Here is a 25340-nt window from a genome sequence, read left to right on the forward strand (position 1 = left end):
CTACTTAAATCCAATAAATGATAATATCTGAAGTTTGGATACATTAAATTATTTAAAAATGTTTACAATTAGTTATTCACCAGGTTTTGACGAATCTTTAAAGCTGTTGCGCAAAATCTTGCTACCTGTGCTGTGACTGCAGACCTCTCATCTTTAAGCAGAAACAAGATATTCAATGTCAGAACGGCCAGGGTACCTTGTAGTCATCAGGAAGGTAAATTTTGTTCAAATGTCTCTATAAAATGAACATCAAAGAAGGACATGTTCAGTGGTTTCTACCTGTCTGGAATCACAGGGACAGAGCCTTTCAGCCAATGGTTTCTGTTTATATTTGCCCTCTAGGACAGGTGAGGGGAGAACATGACATCGTGCAAGCAAAAAAGCTTTCCGATGGTTCACTTCCTCTAGCTGGCTAAGATATCTAGCAGGGGTGACAGTATATCTAATAAAGTCTGGAGTCAAGAGCGATGGGGCTTTCTCTAATGAAGAGGAGAAATTATCTTGGAGGATTAATGGTGCAAGGCCTTGAGGAAAAAAAATTAAGTTTTAGCCAAAGATTAAAGGAAGCTATACAGATTCTTGATTCAGCTTTTGTCAATCCTGTCTCCAGGTGTAGACATGTGTTTGAGACACAACTAGGCATCTGGAGAATTGCTATAATAAATTTAGATTGTGTTTTTTCCAGCAGTGTAAAACAAGAAGCTGAGGGTCCACGCTGGGTCCCATAAAGAAGCTGTGCTAGCAACTTGGCCTAAAAAAGCTTAATTGCAGCAGGGACATAGTATCCTCCTTTAGAGTGGAAGAATTTGAGGATGGCGTTAGCTGATCTTTGACCTGAGGCAACTGCATATTCACAATGCGCTTTCCTTGAGCCAGTGGCATGTATGATCACACCTAGATACTTAAAGGTGGTCGCTTGTTCTATGTTGTGTCCATTGAGATACCATGGGTGAAGTCCTGGCCTTTTAGCAAAGGCCATAATCTTGGTTTTCTGATGGTATATTTCCAGTTGATTGTAATTACAGTACTGGAGCAAGGCTCGCAAGGCTCTTTTAAGACCTACTGGTGTCTTAGAGAGGACTACTGCGTCATCTGTGTTACTGCGTAAAGCAGCAGGGCAATACTGCGATCTCCTATTTTGTGGGGTTGGTAATTTGGATTGTTTATCCATTTTACCATAAAAATTAAAAAGCATGGGGGCCAAGACTTTCCACTAATATAAAAGATAATGAAATCTGCATGGGGGACTACTAGGGAATCTCAAATAGAAATTAGACTAGGAAGGTGAAAAGCATCTCAGAAAACGACAAGGACAGGCAATTTCTGGATCACACATGGATCCATGAAGTCACCAGTAGTTGAGTTTGACCAGTGGAAGACTTTACCTGAATCTTGTACTTTATTAAATCAATGCTATATGACTTAATATTGGCTTAATATAATTTATTGAGACAAGGAAAAAAAGGTGGATACCAGATGGCTGTTTTTCAGACAGCTTTCTGGAATCAGTGGAACTGTCATATTTTAGTGTTATTATAAAGGGTGGCAAGCTATAGAGTTTCCTGGGTGACACATCAGATTCTCTGAATCGATTGTTACAGAGTTTGGCAAGTGATACTAATAAAAAATAGGACACCTATAATTTGGAACTTTATGGAACCATAAAGGGAATAACCCATCTCTGCTACCTAAACTTGAAGGAATAAACATATGGACACACGATGGAAAAGAAGTAGTAAAGAGAAAAATTTAATTAACTTGTACATATTGCTTAAAAATACAGATTTATATAAATATTTCTCACTGGAATCTATTCAGATTGGAAATCCACATGCACGTAACAGAGACTAGGCAGGTCTGGCATGCTGAATAACTGCTGTCCAGCTAAGGAAGCTAATAAGGAAAGATCAGCCTGGATTCAGCCAGATATGGAGGCTGGCTATCTTTTAACTCTGAAGAACTGGTTCTCTCTGTTCTTCTTCCTCCTTCTCTGCTCTGCCCTTTGGTTTGTAAGCAATTTAAGAGCAGAGCCTTTGCTTCCTAATTGACGGCAATCAATAGGGCATGATAGCTATCTGAGAAATGGCATAACTCTTCTTGAGATTTCAAATTTCATTTTTTGAACTGAAAAGTAAATGGATAGTTAGTACCAGAGCTCTAAGAACTTTATACACCATAATTTTTTTTTTTTTAATTTAATGAAACTCAGTGATATAACCCATTTGCTACTAGAACAGCTTTTGTCTAAAGCTGAATTTTGGTAAAGAGCAATGGCTCTAAAAAAGTATAATCATATATGTTGAACATGAAATGTTCTTGCTAGGACATTTCTGAAAGCACCCCTTACCTCCTGGTTCCTCATGCTGTAGATTAATGGATTGAGCATGGGGGTCACCACTACATAGAACACAGAAGCCATTTGGTCTAGGTGCTGAGACCGTCTAGAGCTTGGCTGTGCATAGATGAAACTACCACATCCATAGAAAATACCAATGACCGTGAGATGAGAGGTACAAGTGGACAGGGCTTTCCTACGGCTCTTGGCAGAGCGGTCCTTTGAAACAGTGACCAGGATGTAAATGTAAGAGGTGAGGATGGTCAGGCTGGTTGTTATTACATTGAACCCAACAAATATAAACCTCAACAGATCATTAAAGATAATGTTGGAACAGGCAAGTTCTAATAGGGGAGGAACTTCACAATAAAAATTCTTAATGACGTTTGGACCACAGTAGGATAACTGAGATGCAGCAGTTGTGTGCACCAAAGCATTTATGATCCCAGCAATATAAGAAAATGCTATAAGCTGGACACACTTTTTTGGGGACATGGTGACCAAGTAGAGTAGAGGATTGCAGATTGCCACATAGCGGTCATAGGCCATCACAGCTAGGATGTAACACTCTGTGGTGGCAAACAGGCCATAAAAGTAAAGCTGAGTAAAGCAACCTGCAAAAGAAATAACTTTATTCCCTTTTAGAAGATTGGATAGGAACTTTGGAGTGACAGACGATGAATAGCAGATATCCAAGAACGATAGGTTGGTGAGGAAAAAGTACATAGGTGTGTGGAGTTGAGGACTGGTCCTGATTAAGGCAATCATGCCCACATTCCCCACCAGAGTGATGGCGTAAACAGCAAAAAAAGTCACAAAGAGGATCAGCTGCAACTGTGGGTCATCGGTCAACCCAGTGAGTACAAATTCTGTCACCTGTGTGCTGTTTCCCATTGAGTCATAATAACGCTGTGGAAACTGAAACATGCAGTAATCAATATTACATGTTCTCTTAATCATTTCAGGTATGAATAGGGTGACAAAATCTTAAGGATCATTGAATCCTACAAACCCAACCCCATGGCATTGTGTCTGAATATCAGGAGAGGTCAAGGAAAGTGAGGTAGATTATTCCTCAGAAATAATGTATGTAGTAGCAGATGTCTCCACTATGAGAAATACCCACAATGGTACAATACTATGTCACAGAAATATATACAAAGGAAGAGAGAGAGACATAGACACGCACATACTGCATTGTGGGAAACGGACTTGAGTTTTAATCCAAACAAAACCAAACTAGACTAAAATACATCCTGAGGTGAAAATGTTCTTGCAGGAAGAGAATGTTGTTACTCTACATTGTAGTAAATGCAAAGAGCAGAGGTCTTCATCTTAGACTTGACCAAAGAGATGAATCAGGTCGACCACCAGGCCAGAAAAAGACGTTGGCTCAGGATGACAAAGGATGAGGAGACTCATATCATGAAGTATCAATATTCTGCTGATCTATTATCATTTCTTCAGTAGTACTACTGGAGGACAAATCAGTAAGTAGACAGTACTCCAGATAGGCAGTGAAATAGATACGAATATACCCTGATCCAAATTAAGGGACCCAAAAATATCTCTTCCAGTGCAGAAATAATAACAACAGTGCTTTCAGCTAAAATGTTGGATGGAGACTCATGGATGAAGAAGGAAAACATTTCTTACTTCAATTCCATTTCAAACTTTAAGTCAGACTAGAAAAATAATAAACTGCTTGTCTTCCACTGCAGTGAAAACCGTTGACAAGCCATTATGCCAGGTCTTGTGTTCTGGAATAAATAGGATGCTTCCTATTTATTCCAGAACACAAGACCTGGCATAATGGCTTGTCAACAGTTATTCTTAGAATAGGATGTATGAGGAAAGAATTTTCAGTCAATCATACAGAGCAGTTCTGTAAATGTCAAATTAATAGAGAGATCCTGTGAAACTTACCCTATTAGACTAAGCTCAATCACAGCTTCAACAGTTTAAGGCATTCTCTTCCTTCAGAGCTTATTTTGGGTTACTTCCATGTGAAACCAACTGCAGAATTCTTTGAGTGTCGGGAGGTAATTCAGATATATTTCAGCTCCAGGTGACTCGAGCTGTTCTTATTACTGTGGTAATCAATTTTCCCATGCGGTCTTTGGGACTATGCAGGAGAACTTAATTCTGCTGAAGAAATCCTTGGTATTCCCTAAGTAGTTCTGATCCCACTATTTGTTCTAATAATTACCAAGGGAAGTGCATCAGAGCGGAATTATAATGTTTTCAGTATATGAGAGAACAAAACACTCATTTTTAAAGCACAGACTTCTCTGTAAAATGTCACCTTGTAGTGACAGGCTGCTTGTCCCACTCAGTTCTGAAATTCCCTGCTGAGTGGGTCTTCTTGCCCCACGAACCCCTGAATGCCAAAAATACGCTTGCAGTTATCAATTTAACCTGATAATCCCCAACTTTCGGTATTCTTTTTTCAGCTCATCCAGCTCCAGTGCAGTGAAGTCTAAGCATGATTGAAGAATTGTGGTTGTTGTTATTATTATTTTTATTATTATTATTATTATTATTATTATTATTATTATTATTTCTGCACTGGAAGAGATGTTTTGCAGTGTTGCCAAAGAGATGCCTATAAATAAATAAGACCACTCCCTCTCCTTCCCCTCTGCTTTTTGCTTTCTCTGCCATCTACTCCCTCCATTCCTTTTGGAAACCAAATATTTATAGCGAAGCCATGATGGAAATCTTTTATCATTTCTTTTCCAGCTCTCGGATCAGATTTGAGCTCAAGAACTCCCTTGGTCATTTTGGTCTCAACAAGGCTACTTCCTTGAACATTCAGAAGTAGATGAACTTTCATCCTCTCCAGTCATCCTGTATTTGAAACATTGCAGCATTATGCCAGATGGTGACTTTTAAAAGCATGGGAAAAAAGACCCCAACAAGAGTGTACTTGTAAAACCCTTCGCATGAATGATTACCTCTGAGTGCTGCGTAGACAACATTTACGTACCATTCAGAAGAGACAAGAGAAAAGCCCATCTACTCTAATAAAGATCAAAAATAAAAAAGCATGTAAATTGTCTGCCATTATAGTTAATAATACAAGAAACATGAATTAATATTATTTTTTAAAAAAAACTTTAGTGATCATAATCCCAATCATTAACAATAAGTAAAGTCATCCAAAGCCAAAAGAATAGCACCTGGAGCTGTCCTCCTTGGCTCTGAAGAGTCCTGGTGCTGCCATCGGGGAGGTGGCTGGACACATAAATCTGCGTGCTAGGTTTTTGTCTACGAATTCCCGTAGTGCCTGCCGCTCTTTTTGTGTCAGTCGGTACAGTCTTCTGTCCTAGGCAGCCTCGCCCCCAGTTCCAGTTCAATGGCACAGTCTGTCCTTCCGGGGTGGGGGGAAGCTGGTTTGATTCTTCCTCCCCAAAAACTCCCTTCAGGTCTCTGTATTGTTCAGGGATGTTGTCAATTTCTGACTCCCCCCCACTCCCCGTGTTTTGTTCTTTTGATCTGAGGCTGCGCCTGCTAGTCCTTGCCTGTTGGTCTATGGGCTGTGCTTCCTCACACTTCCCATCCCTCAACCTCGAATTGCTGTGTATCCAGTCCACTTGGGGGTTCCAGGCTTGCAGCCATGACAACCCCAGGACTACCAGCAGATCTGACACAGGGGCCACTATAAACTGCAGCGCTCCCCGTGCCCCGCTATTTTCATTCAGACTGATTCAGTACAGTCCTTAGCCAGTCCACCCTTCATCTCAGTCCCATCGAGTTGAACAAAGTTGATGCATTCCTTTAGTTTTTCCAGTTTTAATCTCAACTTGTTAGAAGAGTAGGGTGCATGAGGCACTGAGTATACCCCAGTCCAGGAGCCCAGTGAGGCTTACTCTGCTTCTGCCTCCCATTGCATTTTTACCAGCATTGCTGGGCAGTCCCCATTTATCATCCAATTTGCGTGCCCCTTGTGCTCAGTCTGTTCACGGGCGCTCAGAACAGACTTGTGTTGTTTCCCACCCTTTGGTACTCCTCCTCCGTGGAGTCCCCCACATCTGACGGGGTGCCATGGGGTCTGCCCCTTTTGCCACAGCCATGGGTCCCTTGGGCTTTGCTGCTGGGGTCTTGACACCGCCTCCCACCTTGCTCCCTGCAAGGGCTGCATTCTGAGGGCAGTCTGCGATGCGGTGTCCCTCCCCTCCACGCTTAAAGCAAAGTCTCTTCTTTACCCAGCGCTCTTTCTCCTCCCCCCATGTTTTATGAAATCCGTGGTTCTCAGATTGGGGGTTGGGTGCCACTGAACACTTGCCTCCCACCTTGTTTTGCTATTGCTCCTTGACATGCACTTGCAGAGTTTCTATTTCTCCAGCCAAGCAGAGTATGGGGAGTCCTTTTTCTCAGAGGAGTCAAAGATAAACTGCGTGTCAACTTGCTTGGAGGAGGAGGCAGCTGAATGGTTGGTGGGGCTTACAGTCTTTGGGCTGCCCTGCAGTAGTGCCCACTGTACTATTTCCGACTGTAGACCCCCTTGAAAACACTGTACTTTCAGTGACTTGGGCCAACCTGTCAGCCTCCCCACTAGCTTCCTGAATTCCAGCGAGTATTCAGAGACCAATTTGCTCCCCTGTTTAAGGCGCTGCAGGTTCACTTGAGCTTTCACTTTGATCAGAGGGTCCTCAAACCACTCCGTTAGAGTGCTCGTGAATTCGTTAAAGTTTCTCAGTTCTGGGGCTCCTGCATCATGGAGCCCCACCAACCATTCAGCTGCCTCCTCCTCCAAGCAAGTTGACACGCAGTTTATCTTTGACTCCTCTGAGAAAAAGGACTCCCCATACTCCCTCATAAAGCTCCTGATGTGGGTCAGGAAGCAGGCTAGGGTTTTTGGGTCCCCATAAAATTTTGCCTTCAGTTCCTTGGGGCCGAGGGGCCCGTCAGTCCCTCATGCAGGGTTCCCTGTCCCCGCTGCACTCCCCAGGGCAGGGGGGTTAGTGGCTGTATCTTCTGTCACCTGCTGCCCCCCTCTCATTCCAGGACCTCCAAGGTCCCCCTCCAGCATCCAGTGGTTCCCTGTCTCTGCTCTGCCCGGTGCCCATGGATCTAGTTTCCACAATACTCTCTCGAGCATTGCCTGCATGCACTCCATGTGGTCTTCATCTGGCCAAGCCTCCAGCCCACCTCTCTGTCTGCTCCCAGGCCCCTGAGTTCAGGGCTTCCATCCGAAGTGAATGTTCCCATGAGCAATCCCCTTTCAAGGTCTTCCCCGACGTTTCAGGACCACCTCGGATTATACTCTGGCTCCTCTCCGTCTGCACGTTCGCTGGTTGTTGCTGTTTATGGGTTGTTTAACAATCATTCTCCACTGGTGCCATGTCGGAATAACACCTGGCCAGGGGCTATTCATGACACAACTGCTCTTTGGGAAGGGGGTGTTGCCTGCTCAAAAAGCACATCATTTTCATTTCCCTTCTACTTTTCACATATTCCCATGGTCAGTTACTTCTAAGCGTATTCAGAAATTTCCAGTCCAACTGATCATGACAGCATGTCTTGATCTGAGTTTTCAGATTATCTCCCCTTGGAATGGATATAATCTATCTTAAAAATAGATTTCAGCAACCAGAAATACCATATATACCATCTAATATTGGCTCCTCCTTACCGTCCTCTCTCAGACCAAGCACACACAAGTGCACTAAGAGGCAGTTGCAGACTTTTACTAGGTGGGTTTTTAAGCAACCAGCTAGCAGCAAAGGGAAGGTTATGTGCAAATGTACACATGCGCACAAGAGCAATCAAGTTCCCACAAGTCTGGCAAACTTGCCTCAAGAGACAGTCCAAAATTCAAAGGAGCAGGCGCAAGAGTGTTCAGGCAGATGCAGGGGTCCAAACCGTTAGCCAGGTCATCAGCCAGTTCACACTCAAAGTCGTGGCCACATGGGTTTGAGTCCAAAGGCAAGGCGCGCACAGTGTCTGGGTTTGCAAACCGTTCTTTCCAACCAAGAGAGTCGAGCTCGTAGCTCTTCTTAAATTACAGCAGCCCCGGTGTAGCTCATTTAGGAGGGTGATGCACCTTCCTGGTGAGTAATCTCACAGAGCGCCTTGCTCTACTCTCCTGGCCACCCACCGGGCTCCTGCATTGGGAGGGGTTGGTAATTCCATGCCCTCATCTTCAGAGAGCAGCAGCAGCTCTCTCTGCTGATTGCTGGCCTGCCCCGCCTCCTCTGCCTGTTCAAGCGCTGTTCATCTGGTGATACCGGAGCTGACTGCTCTTTATCCGTGGTTACTTCTGGTGCTGGTTGGCCTTCTACATCTGAATCTGACTCCAAATCCGAGCCCACAGTGACACTTGCCATATAGTACATTGGGCTGCTGTAGGCATTTGCTGTGGAAGTCGGGAACACAAAGACCATACATGTCTGAAATGCTTGAATAACTGCTGTCCAGCTGAGAGAGCTAGGAAGTGAAGATGAGCCTGGATTCAAGCAAATACATATAAACATTGGCTTTGTCCTAACTCTGAAGAACTGGTTCTCTCTGTTCTTCTTCCTCCTTCTCTGCTCTGCTCTGCTCTTTGGTTTGTAAGCAACTAAAGAGCAGAGCCTGTCATTCCTTCCTAATTGACAGCAATCATTAGGGCATGATAGCTGAGAAATGGCATAACTCTTCTTGAGATTTCAAATTTCATTTTTTGAACTGAAAAGTAAATGGATAGTTAGTACCAGAGCTCTAAGAACTTTATACAACATATTTTTTTAAATTTAATGAAACTCAATGATATAAACCATTTGCTCCTAAAACAGCGTTTATCTAAAGCTGAATTTTGGTAAAGAGCAATGGCTCTAAAAAAGTATAATCATATATGTTGAACATGAAATGTTCTTGCTAGGACATTTCTAAAAGCACCCCTTACCTCCTGGTTCCTCATGCTGTAGATTAATGGATTGAGCATGGGGGTCACCACTACATAGAACACAGAAGCCATTTGGTCTAGGTGATAATTCTGCCTAGAGCTTGGCCGTGCATACATAAAACTACTACAACCATAGAAAATGGTGATGACCATGAGGTGAGATGCACAAGTGGAGAAGGCTTTCCTACGGCTCCTGGTAGAGTGGATCCTTAAAATGGTGACCAGGATATAAGTGTAGGAAGTGAGAACAGTCAGGCTTGTTGCTATTATATTGAAACCAACAAATACAAATAACAGCAGATCATTAAGACTAACATCTGAGCAGGAAAGAGCTAAAAGGGGAGGACCCTCACAATAAAAATTCTTAATGATATTTGGGCCACAGAAGGACAGTCTAGATGCAGCCACTGTGTGCACCAAAGCATTAATGATCCCAGCAGTGTAGGAAATTGCTATCAGCTGAGCACACTTTCTCTGGGACATGGTGACCAAGTAGAGTAGAGGATTGCAGATTGCCACGTAGCGGTCATAGGCCATCACAGCTAGGAGGTAGCACTCTGTGGTGGCAAAGAGACCATAAAAGTACATCTGTGTAAAACAACCCCCATAGGAAATAATCTTCTTCTCTTTCAAAATATTGGAAAGGAACTTTGGGGTGACAGATGATGAGTAACAAATGTCCAAAAAAGATAAGCTGGTGAGGAAGAAGTACATTGGTGTGTGGAGTTGCGGACTGATCCTGATTAAGATAATCATGCTTACATTTCCCACCAGGGTGATGGCATAAACAGCAAAAAAAGTCCCAAAGAGGATCAGCTGCACTTGTGGGTTAACAGTCAACCCAGTGAGTATGAATTCTGTCACCTGTGTGCTGTTTCCCATGTAGTCACAATACCACTGTTGAACAACACTTCAGTCAATTTTCCTTTGCTTCTCAAATATTGTAATGTAGCCTCAAATATTTACAATTTCAACTGAGATCAGAGTCAATTTTTAACTTTTTAGCCAAGGAAAGAGAAATTGGAAGATTTCTGAGCAAGAGCTTAAGTAGTACAATAATATTTAGTTTAGAGTGAGCAAGATTCAGTCTGCATAAATAATGTTTTCTTCTGAACTGCAACTAGGTTGTCATACTTATAGAATATGGTGCTATGCAGTGAAATAGCTAGGGATATGCATTGTATGAAGTTCCCTAGGCATCTGGACAAGAGCCAAGCCAAGGTAACCATCTTTGTAAAAGGACACATCAGGTATGAGGTATGATATGTGAAAAAAACCCCTGCAAATATTGAGGTCTCCTTGGATTCCTAAGCACCCCCTCTTGCAATCTCAGCTCTGTAAAACACCATATTTAAAACATAAATTGGACCTGGGCACCATTTTGTATGCTTGTCATGCAGGCTTGATCTGGCGTTCTCTGAACATCCAGCCAGATGTTCTCCTTGAAGTAACAATAACTTGTCATCCCATGAACTCCTACAGCATACTCTCACAAGCAACAAAAGACAACAGTCATATAGTTGTCTTTTGATTAGCAAACTCACTTGTATTCTTCCAGCTCAATAGCATCTATCACATTTTAAAATATCGTATTTTTTCAAGCTTCTGATTGCAGGTCTTTGAAGATTATGCCAACATCCTTTTGCTGCTCTGAAGAAAGCCAGATATTTTCCTCCAATCTTCAGCAACTCAACAGCTTTCTACGTTTCTGCAGACAGTAATGATTATTTCAACTCTCTTTGGAATAATGGAGAAGAGAACTCTACTGAGAAAACATGGGTTTGAGGAACATCTCCCTGAAGTGCTTCAGATTGCTCCATCCACTGATTTGTGTTAATTATACAGTCAAGATTCAGTAAACCAACTCACAATTGTTGGAAACATTTACCAACAGAAAATGTAGTATTCAGTAGAGATCACATTTGGTCCTTTTCTTTATTTATTAATATTATTATATCATATCTTTTTGCCACACAATGATGTTCTTCATATGGACACAGGGACCCTTTCAAAAATTATTATTATTATTATTTAAATAGAAAAAAATACATATTAGCAAAACAGTATTCAAAATATCCTAAGATTGTTCACCTGCTTGGTGAAGGCCTCCCAGGAGGTGGCATGTGGCTGAGTCCAAGCAGGGGTGAATTCCTCCTTGAGAGAGGGACTGGTCTCACCAGCACTTAGGGAAACAGTGGTCAGTGCCCTCTTCAGGAAGTCATAATTGCACCCGACTGTGTTGGATGTTGAGGTTTTCCTACTAACAGATTAAGCTGCTGTTGTACCTAGTCATTTTGGCCGGGTGAAAAGGTTGTATTAGATTGTCTCCTCTCAAGTGCTTCATGCAAAATAGCCTGGGGGGAGGAAACCTGCCCGGACTTGTTCTTACTTCCTCTTTTTTTTTTCTCTGCCAGCAATGTAGCCAAGCAAGGCTTGCTCCAAAGGGAGCTAAGTTCTTTAAAATATGTTTTGCTTTTGTTTTTGCTTTCTGTAAATAAATTATTTTTATAGAAATGCTTGATGTGTGACTTTTTTGACCTCTCCTGGGCCAAAGGCTTTCCCAGCATCTGCCAACAGGTTATGGGCCCAGTAAACAACACAGTAAAACCCAGAGAGAAAAGAGAGATCAACTCCACACCTCATGCACAATTTAAAGGCAGGTAGCAAAGACCTGTGAAGATTTTCTTTGGAGCCACCTGGAGATTTTCCAGCAACTGCCGGTCTGCAGGACAAAGAAGTCAGCTGAGGTGATTTGCAAAACAAGGAAGAAACCATGGCTACCTCCCAGCCCTCAGCGATGCCTCTCGAGCGCCTATCAGAGACCAACTATTTGAATTGGGCCCTGAAGATGGAGATGTATCTTCACAGAGAGAATCTTTGGCTGCAAATTGGTGAGCAAAGCCCCCAAAATCCCAGTGCTGAATGGCTGAGACAGGATGAGCGGGCTAGAGCCACCATTATCTTGGGAGTTGAGGACAATCAGCTAGTCCATGTGCAAGGTATGCAGTCTGCAAAGCAACTTTGGGACGCTTTGAGAGACTTATATGTAAAGGCAACAGCAGGGAGTAGTTACCCTGATGAAAAAGCTGTACAGAGCCTACCTTCCAGAAGGAGATAGCCTTCCTGAGCACCTGCATTTTATTCAGCAGCTGTTTGTTGAGTTGCAGGAGAGAGGAATGGAATTTACACCTCTCACAAAATCCTATATCCTCCTGTCCTCACTAAATGCAACGTGGGACACGCTGATTTGTACCCTGGAGGCTATGCCTGAAGCAGACCTCACCCCATCGTATGTTACACAGCGCTTACTCGCTGAATGGGAGAAGAGAGAGGAAAGATTCCCCCCCCCCATCTCTTCTGGAAAGCTGCAATACCAGAAAATGAGGGAAAAGAAGGGAAAGGAACCTGAGGCCACAGCGCTAGCCAGCCAGCGATGCTTCACTTGTGGTTCAGCTGGACATTTGCAAAGAGACTGTGCCATGAGACCCAAGAGTAGAAAGACAGAGAAGAAGAACACAAGGGCAACACAGAAGAAGGCTCTTCAGACAACCCAGATTGCACAGGTTGCTGAGAAGGGTAATTCTGATGTATGGGTGTTAGATTCTGGGGCCAGTTGTCATTTATGTAATTGTAAAAGCTCTTTTGTGTCACTGTCTAAAACTGAAAGACAAAGTGTATCTTTGGCTGATGGGTCTGTGACCAAAATTATGGGACAAGGTGACTTGTATTTATCCTGCTTAGGAGAAACTGTAAAAGGTGTGTTGTATGTGCCAAATCTACAATCAAACCTTTTATCTGTGGCACAATTGGCTGCAACAGGGTATATCATAACATTTAAGAAAAATGGTTGTGAGATACGAAAAGGGAAATTGTGTGCTACTGGTATGTTAAAAGACTCCTTGTACATTGTGCAAAATGCAAGGAAGCCAAGCTGCAAGGCTGCAGTTGGCAACACACCATATCATGACCAATGTGTACACCTGATGCACAGGAAATTTGGTCATGCTAATTTCAAGTATATAGCACAAATGCCACAGCTGTGTGCTGACTTAAAGATAAAACCCTGTGATAAATACTTAGACTGTGTAGTTTGCAAAGAATGCAAAACACTAAAAGCTCCTGTGAGTAAGCACAGTGACAGAGTTACAACTAGACCTTTGGAAATTGTACACTCTGACATTATTGGTCCTTTTGCTCCAAGTCTTGGACAAGCAAGGTATGCAATGACCATCATTGATGATTTCTCAAGATACACATTTATCTACATCTTAAAACATAAAGATGAGGCATTTGAGAAATTTAAAAGTTTTGTGACATGGGCAAATGGAAAATTCCCTAGGCCTGTATCTGCACTCCAATGTGATAGAGGAGGAGAATACCTTTCTCACAAATTCAGAAGGTTCCTAATGGAAAAAGGGATAGAACAAATTCTTTCTAACCCTTACACCCCTCAGCAAAATGGTGTTGCTGAAAGAAAGGGCAGAACCTTGCAAAATGTGATGGAATGCATGTTAAAAGATTCACGATTATGTTTTAAGTTCTGGGGAGAGGCAATATCTACTGCCACTTATGTACAGAACAGGTTGTATAACTCTGTGATTCAGGACACTCCATTCCATTTGTTTTATGGTGTGAAACCAAAGGTAAATCACCTTAGAGTGTTTGGTAGCACTGCATGGGTTCATATTCCAAAACAACAGAGAAGGAAAGGAGGCCCCACAACAAAGAAAGCCATCTTTGTTGGCTATGAACAAAGCCAGAGGAGCTACAGGTTCATAATGGGAGAGAAATTAATAATTAGCAAAAGCGCTTCTTTTGCTGAACAAAACTGGGGGAGATTAAACTCTAGCTCTCCAGTTGATCTGACCACCACAAGAGAACAGCAAGGACTTGCTGATGGTGATCTTTTGCCTGATGAGGACATTAAACCAGAAAAGCAAACTGAAGATCTGTCTGATGAGACAGATGCTTCTCAGGAAAGTGATAGTCAAAATTTAAGCCCTGTATTACCTCGCAGATCTCAGAGGAGCAATAAAGGTGTTCCTCCATCACGTTTTCAGGCTGAAACAGTAAAGGCTTTTCACATATTCACAGAACCTGAGTCTTTAGAACAAGTGAATGCTTTACCACCTGAGATTGCACAAAATTGGCATTCTGCCATGCAACACGAATTAGCATCCTTGAAAGAAAATAAAACATGGAAACTGGTAAATCTACCTCCCAATGAATGCTGTCTGGGTTGTAGGTGAAACTGAAAAGGGATGCTGATGGCAAAATCCAAAAATATAAAGCAAGGTTGGTTGCAAAAGGGTTCACTCAAAGGAAAGATTTAGACTTTGACAAGACTTTTGCACCAGTTACTAAAGGTGAATCAATTAGATTACTGTTAAAAGTTGCTGCACTCAAGGGAATGTCAGTTAACCACTATGACATTCAAACTGCATTTCTCTATGGTGATTTAGACCACAGATTATACATGCAGCAACCCCCTGGCTATGAAAAAGGGGAGAATCTAGTCTGTGAACTGCAGAAGTCAATCTATGGGTTAAAACAAGCTGCTAGATCCTGGAACCAAAAAGTAGATGAAAAACTGCAGAATTTTGGTTTTGAAAAAGGAAAAGCAGATCCTTGTGTATATATGAAGAAGGACAAACAAGGCTGTATGTATCTGTGCATTTATGTTGATGACTTGCTGCTGTTCACATCAACAGAAAAACAAAGGCTTGATTTTGAAGCCTGCATGAAAAGCCATTTCATATTAAAAAGCCTTGGAGTTGTGACCAATTGCCTAGGTTTGGAAGTACACAGAGACAAGGATGGTAGCTTTCTGTTAAACCAACGTAGTAAAATTCAAAAGCTCCTAGAGGATTTTAATATGCAAGACTGTAAACCAGTCTCTACTCCAATGATAATAGATTTTCAGAAAGATATCGGAGAAACTCAATTAACTGAGGCAGAGAACTATAGATCTGCAATTGGAAGTTTACTGTACATTGCAAATCATTCTCGCCCAGATATCTCAAATTCTGTGGCCATTTTAAGTAGACAGGTAGAGAAGCCTACATCTACTGGAAAAGCAGCATTGAAGAGGTTCATGAGGTATTTGCAAGGAACAAAGAATTATTGCCTGAAGCTAAATGCCTCTGGAACTGAGAAATTGCAGGCTTTTGCCGATTCTGACTGGGGAGCAGATGTCAGTGACAGAAAATCCACTTCTGGGATTTTAATTCAATTTGCTGGATCTAGCTTAGGCTGGCATTCTAGAAAACAAACACTTGTTGCTCTTTCCACTGCAGAAGCAGAGTTTTATTCTCTAACACAAACCTGTAATGAGGTTACATGGTTTAAACATTTGTTTAAAGACATAGGCATGGAAGTGAACCAGCCTATAACTGTTTATGAGGATAATCAAGCTTGCGTTGCTATGGCAAAATCTGAAGCCTGCAGAAATAGAACAAAACATATCGATATTAGATATCAATATATCAAAGATATGATAAGCAAAGGAGAAATAATGTTAAAATATTGTGAATCAAAAGACATGATTGCTGATATTTTAACCAAACCTCTTCCTGTACCAAGACACACAGAGTTGTCAGAGAAGATTGGTTTGCATCTTAATCTGTAGTGTAAAAAGGGGAGTGTTGAGGTTTTCCTACTAACAGATTAAGCTGCTGTTGTACCTAGTCATTTTGGCCGGGTGAAAAGGTTGTATTAGATTGTCTCCTCTCACGTGCTTCATGCAAAATAGCCTGGGGGGAGGAAACCTGCCCGGACTTGTTCTTACTTCCTCTTTTTTTTCTCTCTGCTGGCAATGTAGCCAAGCAAGGCTTGCTCCAAAGGGAGCTAAGTCCTTTAAAATATGTTTTGCTTTTGTTTTTGCTTTCTGTAAATAAATTATTTTTATAGAAATGCTTGATGTGTGACTTTTTTGACCTCTCCTGGGCTAAAGGCTTTCCCAGCATCTGCCAACATTGGATAATTTCCAGCAGTTCCAAAGGGGCTTGGATCAAGCAGATTATCTGCACTCCTTTCAGTCAGGTTTCACACCTAGGCACGGTATAGAAACAGCATTCATCGTGTTAGTTGGACCAAGATGGAGGTAGTGCACCCTTCCTGGCCCTCCTTGATCTCTTGGCTGCCTTAGGTACCATCAACCATGGTAACCTCTTGGCAGCTCAGGGGTGGGGAGTGAGAGAAAGAGAGAGAGATCTTGCCCAAGACCCTTACTTTGTAATGTGCCTCAGCGACTCACAGAGTGTTGGGTCCAGAAGTGGTACAACCCCTTGGATGAACTTTTTCTGGGATTTATGTCTTTGTATGTTGTTGCTTTATTATTTTTTTAAATATTTTGTTTTACTATTTTTAATCGATTCATTATTGTTATAGAATTATTGTTATTGTTATTGAAGATGCACCCTGCCTGAGTTGTGCACTAATTTGGGTGGCTGTATAAGTCAGTTAAATAAATAAAATCTTAAATCTTACCTTTTTAAAAATTGGGGAACAGTCCTAACAGCCAAGCTTTTACCTGATCAAGCACTCATGAAGAAGACCCAATTTATATCAGAAGGTTGGATAAAATTTGCCCCATACTGATTGGCAGTATGCACTACTACTGTGCAAACTGCATCCAGATAGGGAATATTTTGATGCTCAATTGTGTGATGACACAGTTTACTGAAGAGAAAGCAGGTGTCATGAGTAAGGATGGCGAGCAGGGGGCTCCCATCCAGACTGTCAAGTGCATGCGTAGCACTGATGAATTGTTCAGCCATTCAAAGAGACACAGATCAGGACCGCCTTAAACCTTGGGGGTTATATGTCTGGGTTTTTCCCACGCTTCTTCAGTTTGTTAGGATTCCTTTAAGTACTAGCAATAAATATTAGAGACCAGTTCATTGTCTCAGTGTGTTTCCTGGTTGTTAGGACAGCAGGGATTTGTACAACCCAAGTGACTTCATTCCTCCTATTTACCGCAGGACCAGAAAATTATATTATCTTTGTTAGTATTAACTTGGGAAACATTCAGTTGTCTGTCCGAAGCTGTACTGAATCTTTGAGAATTCTTATATCAACTAATCTGACTTGCTCCTGCTAAACATATGTACTGACTGGAACATAACATCAGCCCTACAAGGGAGACCAGATCAAAAAGCAGACACCACATAGGCCTAAAAAACTACTTTTATTATAATGGCTAGAGTGACAGAATCTTGCAAGTCTGAATGTGCTTCCCGTCCTCCCTCTTTTATCTTCATGTAAACTAGGGGGGTTCCTGCCTTAGGCAGTTCCATAAATCTCTACCTTTGTGTGGGCTTAAGCCATGTTTATCTCTTTGTTGTCTTGCTAACAGATCTTTCTTCTCTCTGTGAAGGCCATCTTCTCTACTCTCCATAAATAATCTGTTTACTGGATTTCACAGTTCCATGAAGGTTCAGACAGATTCAGCCCCAAAACTAAGTAAAAATGTATTCTAAATAAATATATAAACTTTTCCAGTATCATGGAAATGTGTCCTAACAGTCAGGAATCACGCTGAGACGAGGAGTAGGTCTCTAGTGTTTATTACTGCTACATAAGACAGAAAATCCTAACAAACTGACGAAGCGTGGGAAAACCCAGACAGATAAACCCCAAAAGATAAGGCGGGTCTGATCTGTGTCTCTTTGAATGGCTGCTTAATTCCTCAGTACTACACATGCATTTTTCCCCCTGGATAGAGGCCCCCTCCTGCTCGCCATCAGTACTCGTGACAAAATGTTACATTCATGTAATTACTAATCCTAAGGCTCACCACCTAAAAGTAGTCCTCAGTTGATGACTGCCCTGTTTAGCGATCATTCCAACTTATGATGGTGCTGAAAATGTAGCTCTGCAACCAGTTCTCAAATGTACAACCATCTCAGTGTCCTGCAGTCATGTGATTGCCATTTGCGAACTTCACTGCTGATGCCACCACCTGGGAGGCCTTCACCAACCAGGTGAACAATCTCAGGATATTTTGAATACTGTTTTGAATACTGTTTTGTTAATATGTATTTTTTTCTATTTAACAACAAGCAAAGGCAATGGAGATGCTGGCAGTAAGTCCCAAGTTGAGGTCATGAGATGTTGTGCTGAACAACCAAGGGTGATTCACTTAACGACCACAGCAGAACTGACATTGTAGGTTGCGAGGTACTCCAGACAAGAAGCACACCCAGAAATACTAGCCCTAACTTTATTCTAAGGTTACATCAACAGAATCTTGCCAAGTCTGAAAGTACATCTCTCCCCCCTCAGCTTTACAGTCGAAGAAACTACGGAGGGTCCCTCCTGTGATGTCTGCCACGTCCACATTCCTCCTGCAGGCTCAGCTGCCGCTGGCCTGACCATTGTGTAGTCTGCCGTATCTTCTGCACTGTTGCTACAGCCTCCCTCCTCAACCTTGGGGTAAAGTAGGCAACGGGGAGGAAATTGGAGGAGGGGCACAGCTATCCAAACCCACCACCTGCTGCTGTTTCCTGTTCAAGGATGATGCGCAACTGGTGCTACCGTTGTGATGCTACGGATCGGTGGAATGTCAGTGTTTTTTACTTGGCAGAGTAGTTATGTTTTTATCCCAATATTGTGAGAATCAACCTCTAAAACAATATCATCTCGGAACTGTTTTACATAAGAGATGTCTTCTACTTATTGCCAAAAATAAAATACTGATAACGCAATCCTTTAGATCACCTCCTCCAGTATATGTGAAAGAGCTCAGATGTCCAAGATGGAATTTGTTTCCTCTGAGCTTGCCTCTCACCTCCCCTGCAACCTGCAGAACTATTTCCTGGGTGAGAGACAGCAACTTCAGACAGCCCCCAATTGCTCTGTGGGAGAAATGGCAAGGAATCCAACTATTGTAGAAAGGAAACTGGCTTATCTGGCTTTTCTAAGCTGCTGGATCAGCCTATCCTGAAACCGTGGCAGCGTTTTCAGCTAAAAAGTTGGATGGAGAAAAATGGATGAAGAAGGGAAACAGTTCTTACTTTCTAGAGTCCTTGGTGGTCTCTGAGTTTGGTTGTTTGCTTACAGATGTTTAGTTGCCCGACTAGGCAACATCTTCAGTGATAGAAAGGAGTGGGGTTTGCTCTCTGTTTATATACAGTAGCTTGCCCTGACAGTGTTGATGTGGGTGTTTACAACTACATGGCATCGCTGTAGCATGCACACAAACCAACTAAAGCCCTCCAAAACATCTTTGGTAAACCAAAATACCCAGTAGCCCAAGAAGTAAAAACAGGAGTCATCTACAACATACAGTGTATGGGCTGTAACAGCCACTATGTAGGACAGACAGACAGAAGACTAGCTGAACTCATCCATGAACACCAACTAGCAGCCAGAAGACACAAAGAAAAATCTGTCCATGTGTTGGAGATGGATGGACAAAGATGTCTGTCCATCTCACAACACATGGAGAGACTCGACCATACTTTCAACTGGGAAACTGCGAGCATCCTAAACCAAGCTAAATCCAAAAACACTAGGGAATTCCTGGAAGCTTGGCATTCAGACGAAGCAGCCATCAACAGACACATAGAGGTAAACAACATTATATACCATTCAAAAGAGACAATAGAAAAGTCAAAAGACCAGTACACTCCCTGGCCAGCAATCAACACCCAGATAAGCAAAAATTAACACCAGGATTAACACCAGATGAACAATCAAGCAGTAAGCAATACCCTAATCAAGGAACTACCAAGGAGAGAATAATGTCCCCACCAACACTGTCAGGGCAAGCTACTGTGTATAAACAAAGAGCAAACCCCACTCCCTTCTAGCACTGAAGATGTTGTCTAGTCAGGCAACAAAGCTTTTTAATGAAACACAATGACATAAACCATTTGGTACTAGAACACCTTTTATTTAAAGCTGAATTTTAGTAAAAAGGAAGACAGAAGGATATAAACCACTTGATAAAGCTGAATTTTGGTAAAGAGTAATGGCTTTAAAGGGATGCGGTGGCGCTGCGGGTTAAACTGCTCAGCTGCTGAGCTTGCCGATCAGAAGGTCGGCGGTTCGAATCTGCATGACGTGGTGAGCTCCCGTTGCTAGTCCCAGCTTCTGCCAACCTAGCAGTTTGAAAACATGCCAATGTGAGTAGATTAATAGGTACTGCTTCGGCGGGCAGGTAACGGCGTTCCATGTAGTCATGCTGGCCGCATGACCACGGAAGTGTCTACGGACAAACGCCGGCTCTTGGGCTTTGAAACGGAGATGAGCACTGCCCCCTAGAGTCGGACACGACTGGACTTAATGTCAAGGCAAACCTTTACCTTTACCTAATGGCTTTAAAAGGTATAATCATGTATGTTGAACATGAAATGTTCTTGCTAGGATATTTCTAAAAGCACCCCTTACTTCCTGATTCCTCATGCTGTAGATTAATGGATTGAGCATGGGGGTCACCACTACATAGAACACAGAAGCCATTTGGTCTAGGTGATAATTCTGCCTAGAGCTTGGTCGTGCGTACATAAAGCTGAGACATCCATAGAAGATGGTGATGACCATGAGGTGAGATGCACAAGTGGAGAAGGCTTTCCTACGGCTCTTGGCAGAGTGGATCCTTAAAATGGTGACCAGGATATAAGTGTAGGAAGTGAGAACAGTCAGGCTTGTTGCTATTAAATTGAAGCCAACAAATACAAATACCAGCAGATAATTAAGACTGACATCTGAGCAGGAAAGAGCAAAAAGGGGAGGACCCTCACAATAAAAATTCTTAATGATGTTTGGGCCACAGAAGGACAGTCTAGATGCAGCCACTGTGTGCACCAAAGCATTAATGATCCCAGCAGTGTAGGAAATTGCTATCAGCTGAGCACACTTTCTCTGGGACATGGTGACCAAGTAGAGTAGAGGATTGCAGATTGCCACGTAGCGGTCATAGGCCATCACAGCTAGGAGGTAGCACTCTGTGGTGGCAAAGAGAATATAAAAGTAAAGCTGAGTAAAACAACCCCCATAGGAAATAATCTTCTTCTCTTTCAAAAGATTGGAAAGGAACTTTGGGGTGACAGATGATGAGTAACAAACGTCCAAAAAAGATAAGCTGGTGAGGAAGAAGTACATTGGTGTGTGGAGTTGTGGACTGATCCTGATTAAGATAATCATGCTTACGTTTCCCACCAGGGTGATGGCATAAACAGCAAAAAATGTCCCAAAGAGGATCAGCTGCACTTGTGGGTTAACAGTCAACCCAGTGAGTATGAATTCTGTCACCTGTGTGCTGTTTCCCATGTAGTCACAATACCACTGTTGAACAACACTTCAGTCAATTTTCCTTTGCTTCTCAAATATTTGTAATGTAGCCCAAGATCAGAGTCAATTTTTAACCTTCTAGCCAAGGAAAGGGAAATTGGAAGGTTTCTGAGAAAGAGTTCAACTAGTAGAATAATAGTCAGTTTACAGTGAGCAACATTCAGTCTGCATAGATAATGTTTTCTTCTGAATTACAGCTAGGTCATCATACCTATAGAGTTAGGTGCTATGCAATGAAATAGCTGGGGTTATGTATTTTATGAAGTTCACCAGGCATCTTGACAAGAGCCACGCCAAGGTAACCATCTGTGTAGAAGGACACGTTGGGTATAACCTACAAGTTGTGATTAAAATAGTTCCAGTCCATGAATAAATTTCTCCACTGGATTATTAAAGACAATTGATAACCATAAGAGTGCAACTGAAATCTTCAAGCAGAGCAACTCTCCTTTAAACCTGGAAAGAGATCAAACAAGTATCAGAGCAAATACCATTTGTACTTACTTTACTTTCACAGGATGGCTGGACCAGCTGCAGTAAAGAATTAGCAAGCCAAACTAACTGAAGGAAGGCTCTTATCCCTTTCAACTGTGTATATTGCTCTGTTTGTGCATGCTGGATCTCCATGCTCTATGACTTGTAGAATCTGATCTTTGGACTAGAAGGGCTCCTCATTTCTAGAGATGATCCAATGAATTCTGAATAGCAAAAGCCACACTGATTCTCATATTGTATTTGTATGTGTTGGCTTGAATATAACACTTGTCTTGTTTCATCTCAAAATACCTATATATCTCAAAATATATTTATTCCTCACTGATCTTTTAAATTTCCTGATCTATTAAGGGTTTTTTGTTTTTTTTTAAACATTCAAATCTTCTTAGATTCCCAAGTAGCCCCTGTTGTTTCTGATGCAATCTGATTTATGTAAAACACCATATTTAAAAAATAAATGGGCCCTGTGCATCATTTTGTATGCTTACCATGCAGGCTTGATCTGGCCCTTCTCTGAACATCCAGTGTCTTTGAAGTAACAATAACCTGTCAGCCCTTGAACTCTTAAAGCATAATCTCACAAGCAACAAAAGACAACAATCGTACGATTAGCAAACTCACTTGTTTCCTTCCAGCTCAATAGCATCCATTACATTTTAAAGTATTGGTAATTTTTCAAGCTTCTGATTGCAGGTCTTTGAAGCTTATGCTAACATCCTTTTGCTGCTCTGAAGAAAGCCAGATATTTTCCTCCAGTCTTCAGCAACTCAACAGCTTTCTACGTTTCTGCAGACAAGAATGTTTCCTTCAACTCTCTCTGGAATAATGGAGAAGAGAACTCTACTGAGAAAAACATGGGTTTGGGGAACTTCTCCCTGAAGTGCTTCAGATTGCTCCATGCACTGATTTGCATTAATTATACAGTCAAGATTCAGTAAACCGAATCAGAATTGTTGGAAATATTTACCAATGGAACATGTAGTATTCAGTAGAGATCATATTATTTCCTCTTCTTTATTTATTAATAGTCCTTTTTCCACACAATGAAGTTCTTCATATGGAGACAGAGAGCCTTTCAAAAATAAGATTCTTCTTCTTCATGTTATTTTTTATTAGTAGTAATACTATTTAAATAGAAGAAAATATTAACAAAACATTGTTCAGACTTGTTCAGGGGATATATAAAGAAGTGATATAAAGTTGTCAAGCAGTGATTTTCAGGACTATTAAAGACAGTACGATCTTGTTGGCATGATTTCAGTCAGAGTTGAACTGTGGTCGGGCAGGTCTGGTGGAGTTGGTTGAGGCACAGTCTCATGTGATTATCTGGATAGAGTTTGATCCTTTTGGCCCCGAGGAACTGAATAGCATCTTTAGTGCTCCAGATGTGTCCACCTGCATTTTAGACCCATGCCCCTCCTGGTTGATGAAGACCTCCCAGGAGGTGGCATGTGGCTGAGTCCAAGCAGGGGTGAATTCCTGCCTGCATTCTGCACTAATGTGGGTGGCTGTATAAGTCAGTTAAATAAATGAAATCTTAAATCCTGCCCTTTTAAAAATTGGGGAACACTCCTAACAGCCAAGCTTTTACCTGATCAAGCACTCTTGAAGAGGGCCTAATTTAAATTGGAAGATTGGATTGGAAATATGCCCCATACTGATTATGCAGTATTATTATGCAAACTGCATCCAGATAGGTAATATTTTGGTGCCTAATTGTTTAATGATAATGTTTTCAAGTTTGTATGGATTATGCCATGTTTATCTCCAAAACTATGTAAAATGTATCCTAAATAAATATATAAACTTTTCCATTATCATGGAATTAAAACAGTCATGTAATTACTAATTCTAAACCTCATTACCTTCAGGTAGTTCTCAGCTAACGACTGCTCTGAGAAAGTAGCTTTGTGACCGGTCCTCAAACTTACAACCACCTCAGGGTCCCACAGTCATGTGATTACTAACAAATAGACAACATAGTCCAATCAAATTAGAGACAACACCATTCCCAGAAACCAATGAATCAATACCACCCAGGAAACCTCCAGTTACTAACCACCACCACCTCCACCTGGAGTTCAATTATTATTCAGACTGGAAACACTGCAAGGCAACCCTCATCTTTGAACCATTGCCCTGAGGAAGCCTCACTGAGACATGGGTGAAAATCTGCTCACACACACACACAAAAAGCAAACTGATCAAGACCTCAGTATTGATCTCCCAAAGGCTAGAAAACTCAACTACTAAAATTGCACAGCAAACCTGGGCAACCTCTATTCCTAGAAATCCATAGAAACCTGTATTTTGAACATCTGTATAATATTATAATATTATTGTATTTTGAACATCTATCAACCAATACAATAATAGGTTGTATTGAAATTCAAAACTTTGAGGACTTCCGGTGTGGACAATGGTGCATTGAACAAGTTTTCCCCCAAGCTTTGTGCGCTGATCTGAGAGCGTGGCATTTTTGCAAGGGGGGAGGAGCTCAGGCAGGCTTCCTTGGAGCCCAGAAGTGTTCTCTGGATCAAGGAGAACCCCAGGAATCATCCCTTCATGTCCTCCAGAAAGCTGGTCACAGCCAGAAGATTGCAAAATGGGGTTTTGAGTTCGACTGGTGAGTGATCAGCGGGGAGGCAGGGTTGTCATCCTTTCCCAAGCTGCGCTGAAGCCAAAAATGGACTTTAAAACCAACCACCCCATTTCTAAAACACCAAGGTTTTCTGTATATTTGTTACCTAAGAGAGGCTTTTTACAGCTGCTGTACAAAGAAATGAGGAATCTCCTGGCGATTTTCATTATGTTTTTCATTATTTTGGGGATTTATTAATTTGGAAATTCGGCTTTTATGTATATGTATATGTATATGTATAAAGTGTAATGCTGGGAATTAAGATCTTTGTTTTTCTATTGCCATTTTTTAAAATAAACAAAGGTTTGTGGATTATAAAAGAGCTTTCCTACTTCAATGAATCTGTGGAGTTGAATTTCAACCTACCTCTTTTTACCTTCCTGTGGGAACAGTCTTTGTTTTTGTTTTTTACCATGCTGATTGGTTCTTTCCAAAGATAAAGAGGCATATATTTATATATGTTTATATATTTCATACGTTATATCTCCACCATTTTATATTTAAACAATAATCTTATTAATATCCTTTTACCCAAGTTAAATTCATTATCCCAAAAGTGAAAACATCTGTCTAAACCTTTGAAAGACCATCCTAATAAATGCAATTAAACAGTTAACCCACTTCAGAGTAAACTAAGGCATGTATATATCTCAATGTTACACACAAGCTGTTCTCCTTGCAAT

The 25340-nt window shown here is 41.6% G+C and overlaps 3 protein-coding genes across 3 annotated transcripts; all 3 read right to left on the reverse strand.

Moving 5' to 3' along the window:
• Window positions 1-2290: 2290 nt before the first annotated feature.
• Window positions 2291-3229, reverse strand: LOC134503874 (olfactory receptor 5J3-like). Its single transcript, XM_063312845.1, has one exon. The coding sequence runs from the start codon at window positions 3227-3229 to the stop codon at window positions 2291-2293; it is 939 nt and encodes a 312-aa protein (XP_063168915.1).
• A 5938-nt stretch (window positions 3230-9167) lies between these two features.
• LOC134503951 (olfactory receptor 5AP2-like) lies at window positions 9168-10106 on the reverse strand. The gene has a single exon (XM_063312967.1). The coding sequence runs from the start codon at window positions 10104-10106 to the stop codon at window positions 9168-9170; it is 939 nt and encodes a 312-aa protein (XP_063169037.1).
• Window positions 10107-20561: 10455 nt separating this feature from the next.
• On the reverse strand, window positions 20562-21500 carry LOC134504040 (olfactory receptor 5AP2-like). The gene has a single exon (XM_063313083.1). The coding sequence runs from the start codon at window positions 21498-21500 to the stop codon at window positions 20562-20564; it is 939 nt and encodes a 312-aa protein (XP_063169153.1).
• Window positions 21501-25340: the final 3840 nt, after the last annotated feature.

This window comes from Candoia aspera, chromosome 1 (genome assembly GCF_035149785.1).
Source record: "Candoia aspera isolate rCanAsp1 chromosome 1, rCanAsp1.hap2, whole genome shotgun sequence".
Lineage (NCBI taxonomy): Eukaryota > Metazoa > Chordata > Lepidosauria > Squamata > Boidae > Candoia > Candoia aspera.

What these genes read in the sequence shown, in the direction of transcription:
- LOC134503874 (XM_063312845.1), bottom strand. Translation starts at nt 3,229, where the DNA reads ATGGGAAACAGCACACAGGTGACAGAATTTGTACTCACTGGGTTGACC.
- LOC134503951 (XM_063312967.1), bottom strand. Translation starts at nt 10,106, where the DNA reads ATGGGAAACAGCACACAGGTGACAGAATTCATACTCACTGGGTTGACT.
- LOC134504040 (XM_063313083.1), bottom strand. Translation starts at nt 21,500, where the DNA reads ATGGGAAACAGCACACAGGTGACAGAATTCATACTCACTGGGTTGACT.